This window comes from Mastigoproctus giganteus, chromosome 4, assembly GCF_048544385.1.
Source record: "Mastigoproctus giganteus isolate SK-2022 chromosome 4, ASM4854438v1, whole genome shotgun sequence".
Classification (NCBI taxonomy): Eukaryota; Metazoa; Arthropoda; class Arachnida; order Uropygi; family Thelyphonidae; genus Mastigoproctus; species Mastigoproctus giganteus.
The window spans coordinates 79,247,234-79,268,121 of NC_143578.1; the positions used below are offsets into that span (position 1 = coordinate 79,247,234).

At 37.9% G+C, this 20,888-nt stretch overlaps 1 protein-coding gene across 1 annotated transcript in view; it reads right to left on the reverse strand.

Annotated features, from left to right (window-relative positions):
- LOC150086860 (uncharacterized) overlaps positions 1–20,888 on the reverse strand; it is a 414,998-nt gene that overhangs the window by 117,558 nt on the left and 276,552 nt on the right. The window contains exon 8 of the mRNA XM_090372302.1: positions 9,486–9,557. Within this exon, the coding sequence (XP_090228428.1) occupies positions 9,486–9,557 (72 nt within the window). The remainder of the gene's footprint in view (positions 1–9,485; positions 9,558–20,888) is intronic.

Sequence of the window (20,888 nt, forward strand, 5' to 3'; positions counted from 1 at the left end):
CATTTTTATCCCCTGAGGTATGTTATTTGAAAACTGAAAACACGTGAAATAAAACAATTTTCATATAACTGGCCATTTGACAGAGAGCTACATCTTGGTGATAAGCTCTAAACATTTATATAATTCCTAGAGGCCTTTTATTCTTTGAACATGACTTCTTACTGTTCCTTGGCCATATAGAAATGTATGCCATCAAAAGTGGATAAATACATATAAAATTAAATATAATTTGGGAAGGACCTTTTCCTAATTATTAATTTACTAAGTGTGTTGTTTAACAGCTATATACTAGTGAGCATATTTGAAAGTACTGTATACAGTGCCAAAACAGTAGGTAGTAGTCCACTGTTAACTAAGTTCAGCTGTATAGCTGCCAATAATGTTATTAGTACTCCTCTTATCATATGGTTGTCTTGGAAAATAAACAATGGTTTTAGTAGATGGTCAATCATACATGTAGCTGACTGCTTCTGTTAGCAGTCAGCTGCACACTGTTTCACAACACAATGTCATAACAAGAGAGCTCTTAACACCCCTATTGCTATGTGTGTGCCCTAGAGTATAAAAAAAAATTACATTAGCCAACACGATTTTTACCTCCAAGAACTTAAATGCTGTTTTTAACCAATTTTTATATATAGCTTTTGAAAATCACCATGATAGTTTCACATCGTGTTACAGTTATTAAATAAAGATGGAGTTAAGTTTTACCAAAATATGCCAATTTTGCATAATCTAGCCAGTAATGTATGACATACTGATTTATTTTAACAGATATAAGCTAATTCTCAGTGCCAAGGTTTTCCAAGTAGGTTCTAGGTTACAGCAGTAGTATACTCACAGCAGGAACAAAGATTTCAGCGTTTCGAGAAAGACATGGAGGTTTCAAAATATTTTGCTATGGAGGACTGTATGTGTTTTTGCAAAGACATTATTGGACTTCTGAAAGGATTAGGTGTCGTGCATAAGTCAGATGAACGGCATTTATTCATAGATGCCTCAAAATTAAATTTAAAAGCAGTTTAGCTTCTTAATGGCAATCAGTTTCCATCAGTTCCTGTGTTTCATTCAGTTGGACTTAAAGAAAGTCATGAAAGCATGCTTAAGATTCTACATGCTATAAAATACCAGGATTGTGGATGGAACATATGCAGTGATCTTAAGCACTGTTGTATCCAGGCATCATCTACATCTACAATTATGTAGCTTATAATTATGTGCTTACATCTACAAAATTGTAGATGTAAGCATGTCGTATCCAGGTGGGGGGGGACATGACAACCAGACGACCAGGTTTTTGAGTGCTTTTTATTAGATAGACCTAGGAACACTTATATGCATGGTTAAGGGGGCAAATCTGGAAGATGTGAGTGATGAACAAGGGGAGTAGTTTTATCAAGATATTTCCACGAGGGAAAAGCAGTACCAAGGTTGCTGGGATCCTGTAATGATGGGAGATTACTGCTAGTTCCTTGTGAGGGAAAGCAGGTAGGAATACAAGAGAAAATCCCTTAGTAGCAAACATTTTTAAGGACAATTACAGATATGCTGATTATACAGGGTGTCTCAAAAATACACGGCATAACTTCAGGAATGAGTTCCTCATATGTAAACAATAAAAATATTTTATATCAACATGGTTCCAAAAATGCTTGGTTTCCGAGTTTTGATGGTCTGTCTATGACACTTAACTGTTCACATCACCTTACAGCAATTGTTCAAAATGTCCACATTCTGCCTGAATACAGGCCTCACATCTAAGTCTCATGGACTCGCAAAGATGATGCCAAATTCCTGGCATGTTTCGTATTGTCTCCCAACCTGTCAAAATTCGATTGCGGAGAGTTTCCACATCAGCTACCAGAGTCGAATATACCAATGACTTTAAATGGGCTCATAAGAAGAAATCTAGTGGGTTTAAATCAGGTAAGCGTGGAAGCCAGGCAGTTGGTCCACCCTCTACTTCAGGAGTCGTAGATTTTGGTCGTCCACTGTTGGCAGCACGAGGTGTAAAGGTCCCATGTTCATAAAGGTGGCAATGGATACCTTCAAACGTTTTCCTGTCTGGACATCTTCGTTCTGGGAACCTTTTGTGGTACAAACGACGAGCCTCCAGAGCATTGCCGTCCGCCAAACTGTACATAAAGTGCATATCCGCTTGCTCCTGATTTGAGTACATGGTCGGAATGGAAAACCACTAGATTCTGTCAGTACTGTGTGATGAAGGAAATCACCTGTGGGAGATAAGACATTCCGATTAATAACTCGGGAACCAAGCATTTCCGGAACTCATTCCTGAAGTTTTGCCATGTATTTTTGAGACACCCTGTATATTATTGAAATATAACTACTTCACTATGATTTATGATATTTTTTTATGTAGTAAATGAGTTATAGAGAATGTATAATATTTTTTGACACTTGTATTGCAAACTTGAATTATACGTATATATATCCCTTTATTTTAATATTAAATGTTGGTATACATTTTCTGATGTAGACGTGATAGAGACATTTTATGGTGATTTTCGGAATAAACACATTTCCTCCAGAATCACATATTTTCATAATACTATGACAAAAAATATTTTTTGTTGGCTAGTATTATTATTATTATTATTATTACAGTAAACTATCAATTTTATGGACTAATAGAGGGAAGGACATGTCCATTAAATCGAAAATGTTTTTCTATGATCATTTGTACCTCATGTAATTAAAAAGTTAAACAGTTACTTTGTATATGTATGTATTAGAAACACTTAAATAAAATTACTTTTATTTATTGGTTGCTACACAGTGCACAGTCAGCAGAAGATAATTTACCATGATTATGTAGTGGTGGCTAGAAAAGTTTTGTTCAGTATTTTTACAGACATCACTACATGGTCACAGTAAAAACTCATTTAGCTCAGTCACACTTTTTTTTACAATATCTGAAATTTATTTTATTTATTTATGTATTTTTTTCTATTCCATATTACTTGCAGACACACAGGAGTTTAACTTTCTAACAGCATCAACCCAACAGTTGTGGCACTCAAAATGCAGCAAAAATGGCAGCTGGTCACCTAAAAAGTACTTGATTTTATTTTTAATATCCAAAATGCTTTGGATTTTTTGAATTTAATTTAAACAATGCAAATATTTCATATTTTCTTAAGTGCAATACTTATTGCATATACATTTTTAAGTTTTAATAAAAAAAATTCTTAAAATTTTAAAATGTTCTAAAAAATTAATTCTGCTGAAAATTCCAGTAAAATGTTCTGGACATAAAAATAGAAACATCAATCTCTTATTCTCTTCCATTTTCCAGTTTAAAAGTTTCCCCATTCATTGTACACAATTACAAAGATATGTGTGCACGCGCAGACATATTTCTGCTTATTTATATCTCTCTACACATTAAAAAAAGTTTTCCTCCTACTGATATTTATTTGAGCCAATGGGAGGGCGAGGCAATTACATCACTACAAATTCAATTAATTATTGACAACTGCCTCCGTAACATTCACCAACCTCGTGCGCATGATTCACTGTCTAATGTTTGATGTTCCATTGTAACATTTATTGTATATTAATGAATATTCTATATTTGTAAATACTGTAGTTTAGTCATTTGTAAACATGTTAAATATTTGTATACTTTGTAAATATTTCAGTTAAATATTTTAGTCCTGCTGTTTTGGATGCAACAATATTCCTCATGTATTATGGAACCTGAAGCAAGGGGCCTTTTCCTAAGTGACCTACATAAACGCAGGTAAATAATTACATAGTGATATTGGCTGAAGTCCAGTATAGTATATACACCGGCCAGTACTTCGATGAAAGCAAGGAAGACGGCGATAATTGACAGGTGAAGACACCTCCCTTTTCTGACTGTTTTGTGTCGTCGAGGATGAGGGGCTTAGTTTAGGTAGGGTGTTTATCCCTCCATCCAGCTATTTTAAAATGGGAAAATGAGTTCCTGATTAAAAACAGCAGCAAATGTGGGGAAAAACACCCTAGGTATATCAACCTGGGAGGCGTGGACAGCAAAAGCAGTGGCGTCTGCCAATCACTGCTTTATTCCTGTCCGTTTGCCAAAATATGGGGGTCACAACTTGTCAATCACTGCTTTCCCACCGTTTTGCTTGCTGCCATGTTGGAGGGTGTACACCATTCTCTTTTACCATGATATTTATGACCTTGAGAATGCCGTGCACTACAATGCACAGGTAAATAATTGCATTGGTCATTTCCTGATTAGATATCGACCAGAGCATTTTGACAGGTATGTCTTTTACATAAAAAAGATTTCACTTACTCTGTATGCCTCTACATTTTACATAGAAAAGCATGCATGGGGGGTGGGCAAGCAAAGCGAGAAGGGGCGAAGCCCCCCCTAGTAAACATTAGTAAAAATTAAAAAACATTATACACAATTTAATGCTATTAGTTGCTTCTGTTTTCATGTTTATTTCAAACTTGGCATGATTCACAGAGAAAAAATTTGAAGCTACATATATTGCTACATTGCAGCGACCATCTTGAGAGAATATTGGGTTTCATGCTATCATCTTTACTATGTGAAACAATATGAAATCAAAATTATTACTATAATTCTATAATTTTGAATAATAAACCATTCAAAAGCAAATAAGAGTAAAACATTTATTTCCCACTATTTCCTTTTTTTTAACACTAGTTTATTTCCCTCTCCTACTAGTACAATAAACTAGTAGGTGGAGGAAAAAGTAACCTGACACTAATCAAACAGTGTCGGAGCTTGTCCAGTACCATGCCACTCTTTAAGCAAAATCCAAAATAGTTGTAAAGATGGTGGCAGGTCGTCTGACAGGTTCTTGCATGTAATTTCTTCCATGCAAAAATTGTAAAAAAAAAAAAAAATCGCCTCAAAAACTATTGCAGTAAAGTTTGAATATATTTAGGAAGGTATAAAAAAATTATAGATTTTTAATTCTTAATTAACAGTTAATGCAGGGACATTATTTTTGAAGATAACCTGTCAGGTGACCTGACACAACTGCTAGGCTAATTTTTGCATCACACTCAGATGCATAATTGGTTTTCTCATTGATATGCAATAAGTGAAGTCATAAAAAAAAAAAAAAAAAAACAGGACACAATATGACAGCAAGCTTATCCGCAAACAGATTGGGATGCTTGCTGTAAGCTGCCTCAACTCACAAGTTCCTGATTTTCCCAATCTCTTGAATACTCTTCTGGTGCCAATGAAATTTTTTCATCCATTAAATCCAGTCTTAAATCAAGGTCCATAAAACTGAGGGTTTCCTGTATTACTTTTTTATAATTTTGAAATAAATTCATACATTTCACAGTTCTAAAGCTCTAAAACGGTGTTTGCAGGCCGGCAGCTAGTTAGTACACTGGTCCGAACCTATTGGTAACTCTCTAGGAGCCTTCCGGATCAGCTAGTGTATAATCTTGCTACATCTACTCTGCAAGATAATGACTGCAGGGAGTCCAAGTAGTGTGTATGCAGGGAGCATTGTCGAAGCCACGTTATGTCAAGGATCTGGGTATATTCTTACCATGTGTACACCATATCCAAAAATTTCATTACTTTATACAGCATGTCCCATCCACTTTTTCTGGAGCCTCCGTAGCCAGGTGGGCAAGAGCAGCAGTGCATAGCACAGGCTTCTTGATCAGACCGGGATTCGAGACCATGACCACCAAATACGGAGGATGCGGAAAGGTCAGGAAATGACAACCACATATCCCCAGAGCAATATGGCCTTAGTTGCTAATGCTCCTAAAATCCAAATAACAACAAAAACAACCCACTTTTTCTTACTATTGAATACACCATGAATTGTCAAACTAATAGAGAAAGGTTATCTGCGAAAAGATCTAAACCTCCCAAGCACTTCCTAATTCATTTCACAAATATACGAGGTCTCAATTCTAATTTCACGATGTTCATTTCCACTTGCACTCTACCAAACCCCATGTACTTTTTCTGACAGAATCTCAGTTATCGGTTGACTCAACTAATGCTCATCTCAGATGCCCAAATTATTTGCTGTATGACTACTTTTGCCTGAAAGGTGGTACTTGTGCATATGTCCGTTTTGATATTTCCTGTCAGAGACTTGGCAATTTGGAATCTCCTCTCTTTGATCTTCTCTGGCTTAAAATCTCTCTACCTCATTGTGTCAAATTCATCTGTTGTCTCTACCGTTCTCCCACCTCCGCTAATCACTTGGAGCTCTTTGACTTCCTCTCTTTGCAACTTGACTTTCTCCAGTCCAACATTCCTAACAGTGAGGTAATTTTCCTTTGTTAATTTTAATGTTCACAACTCCAGCTGGCTCCCGTTTTCTAGTCACTTATATGCATGGTTAAGCAATTACTAATGACCTTGCACGGACTGTTCATTTACCTACAAGAATACCAGACAATCCTAATCTTTTTCTAACAAACAAACTTTCTAAGTACACGATCGAAGTGAGAGGTCCTTTAGGCACTTCAGATTGCAACTTGGTGATTGTCTCTTCTCCAATTGAACCTTTATCTCATGGCTATTCCCAACCTCGTGTTGTTTGGCATTACAAGAATGCAAAATGGGATGATCTGCAAGATTTCTTTTCTTCTTTTCCTTGGTCGGATTACTGTTTTAAACCTTCTGATGTCAATGTTTGCTCAGATTGTGTCAGTGAAATTATTCTTGCAGGAATGGAATCCTTTATCCCACACTCCACTTTAAAATCTCGTCCTTTATCTAAACCTTGGTTTTCCAATAAATGTGTTAAGGCTATTCAAGAGAAGAATGTTGCATATCGTAATTGGCTTGTTTCCAATTCTTCAGTTTCATTTTCTGCCTACACCAAAGCTCGCAACAATTATAAAGCAGTTATTAATCAGTCCAAACTAGAGTTTGAACAGGCTAAGAGTAGAAAACTTGCTTCTTGCCCTAATGGTAGCCGAGCATTCTGTGCTCTTGCCAAAGCTATTGGCCGCAACTTTTGCCCATCTCTGCTCCCACCTCTGTTCAAACCAGATGGTTCTGTTGTCACTTCAGCCAAGGATAAAGCTGACCTGCTAGCATTCCATTTTTCTTCCAACTCATTTTTAATGATCTTGGTAAAACATCTCCCACCATTCCCAACACGCTCCATTCAATGCCTACTGTAGTCTTCCACCAAAAGGATTTTGATGAATCTTGATGCTAAGAAAGCTCCAGGTCCTGATGGTATTTCTCCACTTGATCTCAAAACCTGTGCTTCCGAACTTACTCCTATTCTTTGACCTTTTTCCACTTTCTTATTCCAAAGGTGTTTTTCCTTCTGCTTGGAAATTTATTCATATCCAGCCAGTTCCTAAAAAGGGTGACAAATCCCTCCCGTCCAATTATCGTCCCATTGCAATTACGTCTACTCTTTCTAACGTAATGGAGAAATCAATTAACCGCCAACTCTTAAACTACCTAGAAACCTTCCGTCTGATCAACAATTGCCAGTATGGATTCCGTCAGTGTCGATCCACTGGCGATATTCTGGCTTATGTTACCCATTTATGGACTAATTCAATGGAAAGGGTCAGTGAAACACAAGTAGTTGCCCTTGACACCTCAAAGGCTTTCGATCGTGTTTGGCATAAGGGTCTTCTAAACAAGCTTCCATCTTATGGTTTGCCAACTGTTTTTAGTAATTAGTTATCCAGTTTACTCTCTGATCACTCACCGATGGTGATGGTAGATGGCTCTTTGTCTTCTAACTTCTCCACTAATGTCGGTGTCCCCCAAAGTTCAGTTCTTTCTCCCACTCTTTTCCTCTTGAATATTAATGACCTTCTTCCACCGACTGGAAATTCTATCCATAGTTTTGCCGATGATAGCACATTGCATTCTACTTTCCATTTTGAGAAACCTTGCCCTGCTCAATCAGCTTCAACTTCTCGAAAATCTGCTACCAATTCCTTAAATGCCGATCTTCAGGTAATTCTCCAGTGGGGCAAAGACAACTTAGTTGATTTCAACCCTTCTAAAACTCAGTCTTGTCTTATATCTCGCAAAAAGGATTCTTCTGCTCCTATGCTTATCTTTAGTGACACTCCGATTTCTAGGCAGAATGATATATCTTTTTTGGGTATTACCCTGACTTGTAATATCTCTTGGCACAAGCACATTACAGAGTCTCTCCACTCACTCTCTCATAGACGTACTGTTTCTGCTGCATGCCTCTTCTACAGATACTTCCATGGGCACTGTTCTTCTGAATTGGCTTCTATAATTCCCGCTCTCTCTCTCTCTCTTTCAAAACAGTCCGAACACGTGCTGCCACCAGCCAACATCCATTTACTGTCCAACTTCAAACTCACAGAACCAACTTTTCATCTTCCTCGTTTATTTATTCAACTGCCGTTTTCTGGTACAACCTTCCTTCATACGTATTTCCTGAAAATTACAGTCTACAGAAGTTCAAGTCCAATGTCAACAAGTATCTTCTTTCGTCTTCTCAACCTCCAACCCAAGCACAGTATTAAGTTCTACAGGTCATGATACCTCTCGAGTTTGGGGTTTAAATTTAAAAAAAAAAAAAAAAAAAAGTTCCTGGAAATTTCAGTAGAGCTCAAAGATTCTTAAAACTACCTATAAGAACATTATTTCCCATAAGTTAGTGTTTCAAAATTACCAAGATTATAAAAAAAAAAAAAATCAATGTGAATAACTTTTCATCACTTTAACTCCCATTCTGGATGGTAAATTACACTGAAAAAGAATTGTACATTGTGGTTTGAATTGTGTTATAAAGTATTGCAAAAAGTGATTAGTATAATTTATTTTAATGCAGAACTGGTGTTTAAAATACCATATTTTCAGACTTATAAGATGCACTTGTCTATAACACAATCAAATTTTAAAAAGAGAATTTAGGTAAAACATATTTTATTGCATATATCAGTGTAAAATGATTTTATTTGTCATAAAATTGCAAAAATTCACCATTATCTCACTCTTCATTACCAATGCTATAATCTGAACTTTTACTTTCTTCAAATAGAGCATCACCTTAAGTATCAGCAAGAGCATATTGCTGATTCATTGGCACAAGCACATTGGGTTTTTAAGAGAAGGTCAGATGTTATTGATCTTTTCTGAGGAACAAAGGACAAGGTCTTGTGAGACACGTGTAAATTCTCCCCACAATATGCTAGGAAAGAACAATATACCATGTGATCTAAAAAAATAATTATTTTCAATGCATGCACCTAGCATACTATTAGGCCACAAGATGTGGGGGAATAAAAATAATAAATGGAAATTTTCTATTTGATGACCCCATTGCACAAAGTATATGAGAATGAGTAAGTCTTTAAAGCTAAAACAACTTACATTTTACAGCCATTAGAAAATAATGAATGTCATTCAATATTCTAACATAACTTTAGGTCTAATGGAAATTTAGTCATAATAAAAATTTAATATTTTATACATAATACACATTACTTACAGTTGTTTCAATGAATCCAATCCATAAAGCCAACCTTTGGTTATTTTACTAATATTATTGTGGTCCAAATGTCTGAATAAATTATAAAAGAGAGCATTAAATGTTAACTACATGGTTTCAAAAATCATACAAAAATAAATAATGATAAAAAACAGAACTGCCATATTTATCCAAGCAGGATAACAAACCACTGATTTTCCTACACTGCATTTAAAAAATTACAAATGTTTATATCTGTCATCTCCCTTTCTCCCCATCCCTACAAACACACACACTCTGTAGTGATGGCACACTTCTTTCTTTTCACTGAAATATTATCAAATGAATATATTTTTCATTATAATCCATGTCAATTAAATGCAAATGGAAAATGTTTAATTAAAAGAAAAAAAAAAAAGTAGTTTATTATTCATGCCTATAAACAATGTGTACATTAATCTGCTTTTCAAGTTCTCTGATAGTTGTAAAGAAGAGAGAGCCTCACTTTTTGAAACCTACCTTGAATTTTCTGGTTGCACATGATGCAAGTAGGTAATGTGCAACCGGAACTTTTTTTTTTTTTAATTGACTAGGAATTAACATCTTAGTACACCTCAGTTCATTTTATAAATTGATCGATAATAATACATAAATATGATTATAGGAATAATTCAGCAGTGTGAAAACCTTTCAGGTACTATCCCCTTTTCATGTATGTTGATATCATCCTTTCATTCCTGTACTCAAATTGTAATCCCCTCCCTTGTTTAATCCCTGTAATTAAGTAATGCCCTCCTTTTGTTTTTTTTTATCTTTGCACTGAAATCTCTTTCATTTCTACTTTTTAATTGTAACTCTTTTCACCCCTGAAGTTGGGTCTATATTTTATATTACAGGGAGATATACGATAATGTTATGCGGACTTCCATGCTCTTAGAACATGTTCTAAGAGGGCTGAGTAGATAAAGGGCATTACAATACACCACTCAACTGGAATTGAATGGCAGCTGTTTACATCAGTTTGAGCAAAAATCATTATTTGACTAGAATTATTGGTGGAAAAAGCCATTTTTTTGAATGACTGTCCTGTATTCAAAATTAGGACATGCTTAAATTTTCAAAAGAAGAATCAATAATGTAAAGTACATCCTCATATTACTCAGAGAGAGAGAGAGAGAGAGAGAGAGAGAGAGAGAGAGAGAGAGAGAGAGAGAGAGAGAGAGAGAGAGATTCTTGAAATCTATTAAGAACTCAGATTATGATAAAAAATATTTGATGGATTCTTACAGACAAAGATATATTATTAATATTAAGTGGTGTGAAATGATGCAAGAAAACAAGCTTAATTAGCATCAGCAAAAAAAATAGGGAGGGGGAACATCTCATATCACTGTCCACCCCTCTAACAGTTTGTCTAGTTATTCCTTAAATCTATTCAAACTAACTACCAATAAAAAAAACAAGATGGAAGCTTGTTCCAATAATCAACTACCTGCTGGCTGAAGAAATATTTCTACACATGTATCATGTAACCATCCATCAATTTGAATGTATGTCCCCTCATATGTGCAGTTTGAGCATGAAAAAGGATTACATCAGCATCGAACTTACTCAATCCAATCAAAGCCAACCAACCCAATCAAATCTCCTTGCAGGTGCCTAGTATCCAGATACTGCAATTTGCAGAGCTGAAGCTTCTCCTGTTAAGAATATCCTTTTGTTAACCTCACTAATCTCACTGTTCTTCTCTCCACCCATTCCTAAAATGAGGCTTCTGGACCTGTATGCAGTACTGAACATGTGGTCTAACCATTGTCTTAAACAATGGGATAATTATCTCCTCATCTCAGCTAAAAAAAATTCATGTCTATCATTTACAAAACCCCCATGGCCCATCCTAAAAGTCTGTCTGCACTGCTCAGAGAACTTCATGTATGGCTGCTGCACGATTACACCCGGGTCTTTTTTTTACAGTCAATTATCCTGAGTGTAGTACCACACAGTTGGTATGCTAATTTTGCATTGTTGCTACCCATAAGTATCATGCATTTGTCAATATTAAACTTCAATTACCCCTTTTCAGCCCATCTGCCTAATCTTGTTGAAGCAATATAATGATTTCTGTCAATAACCACCACCCTGCCAAACTTCGTATCATGTGCAAACATAGACATTAAGCCTGATATGCCATCATCAATCATTAACAAATATATAACACAACAATGCTCCCAGCACTGAACTGTGGGTCTCCACTAATAACATTGGTTTAACAAGAGCAGCACCCATGATAATAAATCTCTGTCTTCTTCCACTCAACCATCCCTTTATCTATTGCAGCAACTAGCCCATAATTCCACACTGCTCTAAATTGCATAGCATTAGCAAAGGCACATGATGCAAGAAAGCAAACTTATATAGCATCAGCCAAAAAAAAAAAAAAACACTTATTTCACCTTTCCACTCGCTCCAAATGTTTGTCAAGTTCTGCCTTGAATCTATTTAAGATATCAACTTCTACAATGACAGATGGAAGTTTGTTCCAGCAATCAAACACCCGTTGGCTAAAGGCAAACTTCCGCACATCTATCCTACAACTGTCTTTCCTCAATTTGAATTTTCACCCTCTCAGGCGATTATTCTGAACAAGAGGAAGAATCCCATCAGCATTGAGCATGCTCAAACCATTCAAGGCTTTATACACCTCAATCAGATCACCTCGCAGGTACCTAGTCTCCAGACACTGTAATTTGCAAAACTTAAGCCTTTATTTGTAAGAGCAACCCTTTGTTCCATTCACTAATCTTGTTGCCCTTTTCTGTACTTGTTCCAACAGCTCTACATCCTTCTTAAAATGAGGCCTCCAGACCTGTATACAGTACGCAAGGTGTGGCCTGACCACCGCCTTATACAAGGGGATAATCACTTCCTTATCCCCTACTAGAAAAATTCCTGTATATCATTGACAAGACACCATGAGCTACTCTTGCAGACCGTCTGCACTGCTCAGAAAACTTCATATCTGCCCGCACAATGACCCCCAGGTCCTTTTCAATCTCTACCACTGTCAGTGTAGTATCACAGAGTTTATATGTTACTCTGGGGTTATTGCTTCCCATATGTAGTACTTTACATTTCTCAATATTAAACTTCATTTGCCACCTCTCAGCCCATCTGCTCAACTTTTCTAGATCATGTTGCAGCATCATACTGTCATTAGTGTCATTCACAACCCTGCCAACCTTCGTATCTTCTGCAAACTTGGACATTAAGCCTGATACACAATGGACCCAACACTGAACCCTGAGGGACTCCACTAATAACTTAGTCCACGAAGAGCAGTGTCCATTGATTACCACTCTTTGCCTTCTCCCACTCAACGATCCCTTTATCCATAGCAGCAATTTGCCTCAATGTCAGACTGCTCCAATTTGTGCAGCAGTCTTCCATGTGCAACAGTATCAAAGGCCTTTCTAAGATCCAAATATATGATATCAAAGTTATTCCCTGCATCCAGTTCCTTTATGACTACATCATAGTATTCAATCAAATTGGCCAGGCAAGACTTTCCCTTAACAAAACCATGCTGTGTCCGAGCTATAACTGAAGTCGTGTCTAGATGATCCTGCAATGCTTCTTTAACCAGTGCCTCCATTAATTTTCCTGGAACAGAATTTAAACTAACAGGTCTGTAATTGCCTGTGTCTTCCTTTGATCCTCCTTTATGGATTGGGGTCACATTTGCACATCTCCAGTCCATGGGTACCTCTCCCCCCCTGTCCAGGGAAGCTCTAATAATTATGGCTAAGGGTTTGCTTACTTCATTTGCTGCCGCCTTTAATATAACTGGATAGATCCTATCCATCCCAGGTGCCTTTTTTATGTTTATCTTCAACAATTTCTCCTCCACTTTCCTCTCAGTTATTACAAAATCATCTAGCTCACTGCCAGAGTTTCATACACCTCTGGCATTCCCCTCCCTGAATAACTCCTCATGTGTGAATGTAGTTGCAAAACATTCATTTAGTTTGTTAGCTACCTCAGCAGGATCATCACCAGTTGTACCACTTCATCAACAGTTGAATCATCGATATCAAGTGGACCAATCTGATTTATCCCCTTTCTTCTACAGTTCACATAAGTAAGGAATTCTTTGCTGTTTTTCTTTGCATCCTTTGACAAGATTTCTCTTAATCTTCCTTCACCTGCCTAATCCCCTTTGTGACTTGGTTACAGAGCAGCTTATATCTATCATAGGCTTCTGTGTCGCCTGCTATTTTATATGTATCCCATGCATTTTTCTTCTCTGTCACATATCTAATTAGTTCATCTGACATCCATTTAGGACTAAATCTTGAAAAATATTTCTTAGTTGGTATGAAAAGCCTAGTAGCTTCCAAGTTTAATTCTTTGAATGCTTCCCATTTTGAATTTGCTGTTGGTAACATCATCAGTTGGTTCCACCGTATAGAATTTAAATACTGTCGCAGACCACCAGAGTCACCTTTACGAAAGCAAAAACTCTTCCCTTTACCCTTGATGGTAGTTACCTCTTTGAGTAAATCCCACTTCAGCACACTGTGATTACTGCCACTCAGTGGTTCCTTTATCTGCAGATTCTTAATGCATGAAGAATCACTACTGATAATCAAATCAAGAGTATTACTCCCTCTAGTTGCCTCCCAAACATGCTGCTGTAGAAAACAATCATCCAATAAATCCACAAAAGCCTTGCTAGTGTGTGAGTGACCAACCCACAAATTCCAGTCAATCTCTGGGAAATTAAAATCCCCCATTTATAAGACACTCTCATTTACTGGCCCACTCTATTTCTCTGTACAATTGCTCATTATACTCATCAGATTCATTAGGCCTATAACACACACATCTACTCTCATTTTTTCTTTCCCAGTGTTTATGTCACACTAAACAGACTCAACATTGCATTGTCCATCAGCATCAATTGGATGCACTTCCTTAGATTATATGTGTTTCTTAACTAACAGCATAACCCCTAGTCCCTTCCTGTCCTGTCTATCCTTTCTGTACACATTGTACTATCCAAATTCCAATTCTTCACTGCTTATGTCTATGTGACACCACGTCTCTGATATGCCAACGATATCTGCCTTTCATGTCTTGACTAGCACTTCAAGCTCATCGAATTTATTAACTATACTCCTAGCATTGGTGTACATGCAAGTATAGATGCACCTGTTTCTACTCAGTTACTCTAACACAGCTCAATGTATTTACTTGTTTCACTATGACTTCCAGCAGTCCTGGAAGTCATAGTGAAACAAGTAAATATTTCCAGGCTGTTGCTCAATTGCATTTCAATAGAAGCAGTGCAAGAATCACTTTCACCTCTGTCAGCAGCTACTGTTAATCTATTAGTCCATGTAACCCCCCCCAAGCTAGCAGTTTTCCGACCCACCTAACTCTGCCTCGATAGCATCAGCAAATATTCTTGCACCCTTTCTATTAAGGATATAATAGTCTTTTATGTGGAATAGAATCAAAGGCTTTCTGAAATCAAAGTATGTGATATCAATTTTTTTTTTTTTTTTTTTTTTGCATCTAGTTCATTTGTTACTGCATCATAGTATCCATTCAAATTGGTCAGACAAAATGGTCCCTTAACAAATCCATACTGTTACTTAAATATATATCTATATTCCTGTCTGAATGGTCCTGGATTACTTCTTTAACCAATAACTCCATTATTTTCCCTGGAACAGAAGTCAAGCTAACAGGTCTGTAATTGCTCATGTCTCCCTTTCATCCCTTTTGTGAATTGGGAATACCAGTGGTCAGGAGCGGGAGTGCAGTAGCACACACTCCTTGAGTAGACCGGGGTTCAAGCCCCTGACTGCTAAACACGGTTGATCTGCTAACCTGCACTGGATCAGCGTGGAGATTATGGTCCATTTTCCTCAGCATGAATTGTTGATAATGGCTGCAGTTTACCTTTTTTTTTGTTAGTTGTTGAAAACCTAATCATAACAGGTGATTTCAATGCATGGACAAGGAGCATGTGAAGAAGCAGGACCATTTGGACTTGGAAGAAAAATAAAAAGGGGAGAAAGACTATTAGAGTTTTGTAAACAAAAAGGATTACCTATTGGCAACACACTTTTTGAAGGTTTGTTTTTTTTTTTGTTAGTTGTTGACACATCGGCTTCTGTGGCCATATTGCACCTCCCAAGGTTTTTGCATTTTCTACTCTGATCCAAGCCCGAGGCAGGATTCAAACCTGCGACCTTAGGTTGCCAGGCAGGCACTTTACCCACCTGGTTAACCCAGTCGGCACTTTTTGAAGAACCAAAAAGATGACACTACACTTGAAAGGCCCCAGGAGATCTACAACGATATCAGATTGATTATGTTCTAGTGAAGAAGAGATACAGAAACCAACTAAAAGCTTGTTTCAGTCATCCGGGAGCAGATATGGAAAGCAATCACTCACTAGTTATTGCAGAATGTGAGCTAAGGCATAAGAAATTACAAAGAACAAAGAATAAAAGGTCGTGTTCAAAGCCGCTAAGTGGATTTTTCTTATTTATTGATTTGAAATTATTGTTTTTCTAAAACTTTTGATTTAAATTTAGTAGTATAACATTATTTTGTGATTTTCGGATTAATTTGGTGTATTTATTCTTTACTCGGCCTTGTAATTGCATAAAAGTATCGGTAAAGGTTTCCACGTGTTTCAACTCTGGTACCGTTCGTAATTTTCCCGCCTTTGTAATACGATAGTTATATAGCGTACTAGATAGCGTTAGTGAACTTCGTCAGCAGTTAAATTGTACGTTTAAATAAATACATATAACGACTTAGATTACAAACGTAATATAATTAATTATATTTAACATAAATAATAACATAACATAATTAATTATAATTCATTAATAAATTAATAGAATCATGACTCAGACCAGAGCGGCAAAGCAAAAGGCTCAAGCTAAGGGAAGTGCTGTGGCTCAGAGCAGAACTGAGGGGGGCAGTTGTCCTCTGACTCACAGCCTTATAAAATGCACTGTTTGCTTGATGTTTGCAGAGCAATCGGGTACGGGACATGATACTGCCAAGGGGGATGTCTTTGTGTGTGCGCGATGCAAGGAGTGTATCGATATCAAGCAACAACTCGGCGTTCTTGTGGGCCTATATGAGAGCTTAAAGGACAGGGTGGATGCCCTCGAAGAAACTAAATTGAGGGGCCCATCAAGCTCTCAGCTGCCCACATCAACGCCAGAGCTTGCACTTGGGCATCGCGTGACACAGAGACAACCCCCAAGGCAGAATGCGCTGGTCCCGAAGGAACTAGTAGTTGTTGGTGACTCTATTGTCAGGGAAACGGGGAACATTCTTTGTAAAAAAGATAGGTGGAACAGGACCAGGGTATGTCTGCCAGGGGCAAAGGTTGATGACATTGTAGAGCGAATATCATCTTTTAAGGGCACAAAAGGTGATATAGTTGTACACGTTGGCACTAATAATATTAAGAGTAGTAGACCGGCAGAATTACTTAACAAGTACAGGTCACTGTTGAACAAAAGCCGAGAATTAGGGTTGAATTTGAAAGTGTCTGCAATTCTGCCCAGACACGATAGGAGGGAGTATATGATGAGAGCCTTGTCGATCAATTCGGCCCTGGAAAGATTGTGCAAGGCTCAAGGGGTAGAATTTTTTTCAGCCTGGACTGTACTTGTTAACAGGAGAGATTGCTTCTACAGGGATGGGATACACTTAAATAGAAAGGGTGCAAGAATATTTGCTGATGCTATCGAGGCAGTGTTAGGTGGGTCGGAAAACTGCTAGCTTGGGGGGAGACAAAGACCAATAGATTGACAGTAGCCACTGGCAGAGGTGAAAGAGATTCTTGCACTGCTTCTATTAGAATGAGCAGAAGCCTGGAAAACAAGATGCATGGTATTTCAGAGACTGCTGGGAGCCATTGCGGTACAAGTAAACACATGGGTTGTGTTAGGGTAGCTAAGAATAGAAACAGGTGCAGGTATACTTGCGTGTACACCAATGCTAGGAGTTTAGTAAATAAATTTGATGAATTTGAGGTATTGCTCAAAACATCAAAGGCAGATATTGTTGGGATATCAGAGACCGTGGTGTCACACAGATATAAGGGATGCAGAACTGCAATTTGGGGAGTACAACGTCTACAGAAAGGATAGACAGGATAGGAAGGGGGGAGGGGTTATGCTATTAGTTAAGAAACACATAAAATCCAAGGAAGTGAAGCCAGTCGACATCGCCGGACAGTGCAGTGTTGAGTCAGTTTGGTGTGACATAAGCATTGGGAGATCAAAATTGAGAGTAGGAGTGTGCTATAGGCCTAATGACTCTGATGAGTATAATAAGGAACTGTACAGGGAAATAGAGTGGGCCAGTAAATCAGAGAGCCTTATAATGGGAGATTTTAATTTCCCAGATATTGACTGGAATTTGGGGGCTGGTTACTCACACACTAGCAGGGCTTTTGTGGATTTATTGGATGATTGTTTTCTACATCAGCATGTTCGGGAGGCAACTAGAGGGAGTAATACTCTTGATTTGATTATCAGCAGTGATTCTTCATGCATTAAGAATCTGCAGATAAACGAACCACTAGGTGGCAGTGATCACAGTGTGCTGAAGTGGGATTTACTCAAAGAGGTAACTACCATTAGGGGTAAAGGGAAGGGTTATTGCTTCCGTAAAGGCGACTATGATGGACTGAGACAGTATTTAAATTCTATACAGTGGGACCAACTGATGATGTTACCAACAGCAAATTCAAAATGGGAAGCATTCAAAGAACTTATCTTGGAAGCTACTAGGCTTTACATACCAACTAAGAAATATTGTTCAAGGTTTAGGCCTAAGTGGATGTCAGATGAACTAATGAGGCATATGGCAGAGAAGAAAAATGCATGGGATACTTACAAATTAACACATGACACAGAAGCCTATGATAGATACAAGTTGATATGCAACCAAGTTACAAAGGAGGTTAGGCAGGCAAAGGCAGATTACGAGAAATCCTTGGCAAGGGATGCAAAGAAAAACAGCAAAGAGTTCTTTACTTATGTTAACTCTAGAAGGAAGGGGATGAATCAGATTGGTCCACTTGATATTGATGGGTCAACTGTTGATGATCCTGCTCAGGTAGCTAACAAACTAAATGAATATTTTGCATCGACATTCACACATGAGGAGTTATTCAGCAAGGGGAATGCCAGAGGTGTATTCAACTCTAGCAGTAAGCTAGAGAATCTTGAAATAACTGGGAGTAAAGTGGAGGAGAAACTGTTGAAGATAAATACAAGAAAGGCACCTGGGGTGGATGGGATCTATCCAGTTATATTAAAGGAAGCAGCAAAGGAAGTAAGCAAACCCTTAGCCATAATTATGAGAGCTTCCTTGGACTCAGGGGAGGTACCCATAGACTGGAAATGTGCAAATGTGACCCCAATTCACAAAGGAGGATCAAAGGCTGACACAAGTAATTATAGACCTGTGAGCTTAACTTCTGTTCCAGGAAAATTAATGGAGGCACTGGTTAAAGAAGCACTGCAGGATCATTTAGACAAGACTTCAGTTATAGCTCAGACACAGCATGGTTTTGTTAAGGGGAAGTCTTGCATGACCAACTTGATTGGATATTATGATGCAGTCACAAAAGAACTGGATGCAGGGAATAACTTTGACATTATATACTTGGATCGTAGAAAGGCTTTTGATACTGTTGCACATGGAAGACTGCTACACAAATTGGAGCAGTGTGACATTGGAGGCAAATTGCTGCTATGGATAAAGGGGTGGTTGAGGGGGAGAAGACAGAGAGTGGTAATCAATGGACACTGCTCATCATGGACTAATGTTATTAGTGGAGTCCCTCAGGGCTCAGTGTTGGGTCCATTATTGTTTTCTGTATTTGTAAATGATATTGATGATGGTATATCAAGCTTAATGTCCAAGTTTGCAGATGATACAAAGGTTGGCAGGGTTGTCAAGGACACTACTGACACTATGCTGCTGCAACAGGATCTGGAAAGGTTGAGCAGATGGGCTGAGAGGTGGCAAATGAAGTTTAACATTGACAAATGTAAAGTACTACACATGGGAAACAGCAACCCCAGAGCAACGTATCAACTCTGTGGTACTACACTGACAGTGGTAGAGAATGAAAGGGACTTGGGGGTGGTTGTGCAGGCAGATATGAAGTTCTCTGAGCAGTGCAGATGGGCTGCACGAGTAGCTCATGGAGTATTGTCAATGATATACAGGAATTTTTCCAGCAGGGATAGGGAGGTGATTGTTCCATTGTATAAGGCAATGGTCAGGCCACACCTAGAGTACTGTATACAGGTCTGGAGGCCTCATTTCAGGAAGGATGTAGAGCTGCTGGAACGAGTACAGAGAAGGGCAACAAGATTAGTGAATGGAACAAAGGGGTGCTCTTACGAAGAAAGGCTTAAGTTTTGCAAATTACAGTGTCTGGAGACTAGGCACCAGCGAGGTGATCTGATAGAGGTGTATAAAGCCTTGAATGGTTTAAGCATGCTCAATGCTGATGGGATTCTTCCTCTAGCTCAGAAAAATCACCTGAGAGGGCATAAATTCAAATTGAGGAAAGACAGATGTAGGATAGACGCGAGGAAATTTGCCTTTAGCCAGCGGGTGGTTGGTTGGTGGAACAGACTTCCATCCCTTGTGGTGGAGGTTGATAGCCTAAATAAGTTTAAGGCTCAGCTGGACAGGTATTTGGAACGAACAGAGGGGTGAGGTGGAAGTGGGTTTTTTTTTTTTTTTTTTTTGGCTGATGCTGCATAAGCTTGCTTTCTTGCATCAAATGCCCCTACTAATGCTAATGCTAACGTGGAATGTGAGACTATTACAGGAACACAAAGTGGAAGGATAATTTAAGAAAGAAACAGATGCAATACTTGAAACAAAAAAAAGACCAGATTGAATGGTTAGTGAAAGAGACTTGGGAAGATACAGCAAACAAAATAATTGGACACATGAGACTACAACCAAGAAAGCCATGGATAACAAGTGAAATTCCCAACCTGACTGTAGAAAGAAACAAAGTCAGAAAGAAGAATACAGCCGAAGGACAAGAACAGTACAGAAGATTAAGACATAAAGTGACCAAGGAATGCAGAAGGGCAAAAGAAAAGTGGATGGATGAAATATGCAAGGAAGTTGAAGATAATTTTAAACAACAGAAGAATTGACATAGCATACAAGATGATTGCCACATATATTTGAGACTTTAAATCCAAAAGCACAGCAGAAATAAGAGCTAAAGATGGAAAACTATTGATTAGAAATAGAGAGATAGGAATAAGATGGAAAGAGTATCTAGAAGACCTCTATGATGGGAACCAAATAAGTGAGGACACCTTGGAGGCCGAAGTAAAA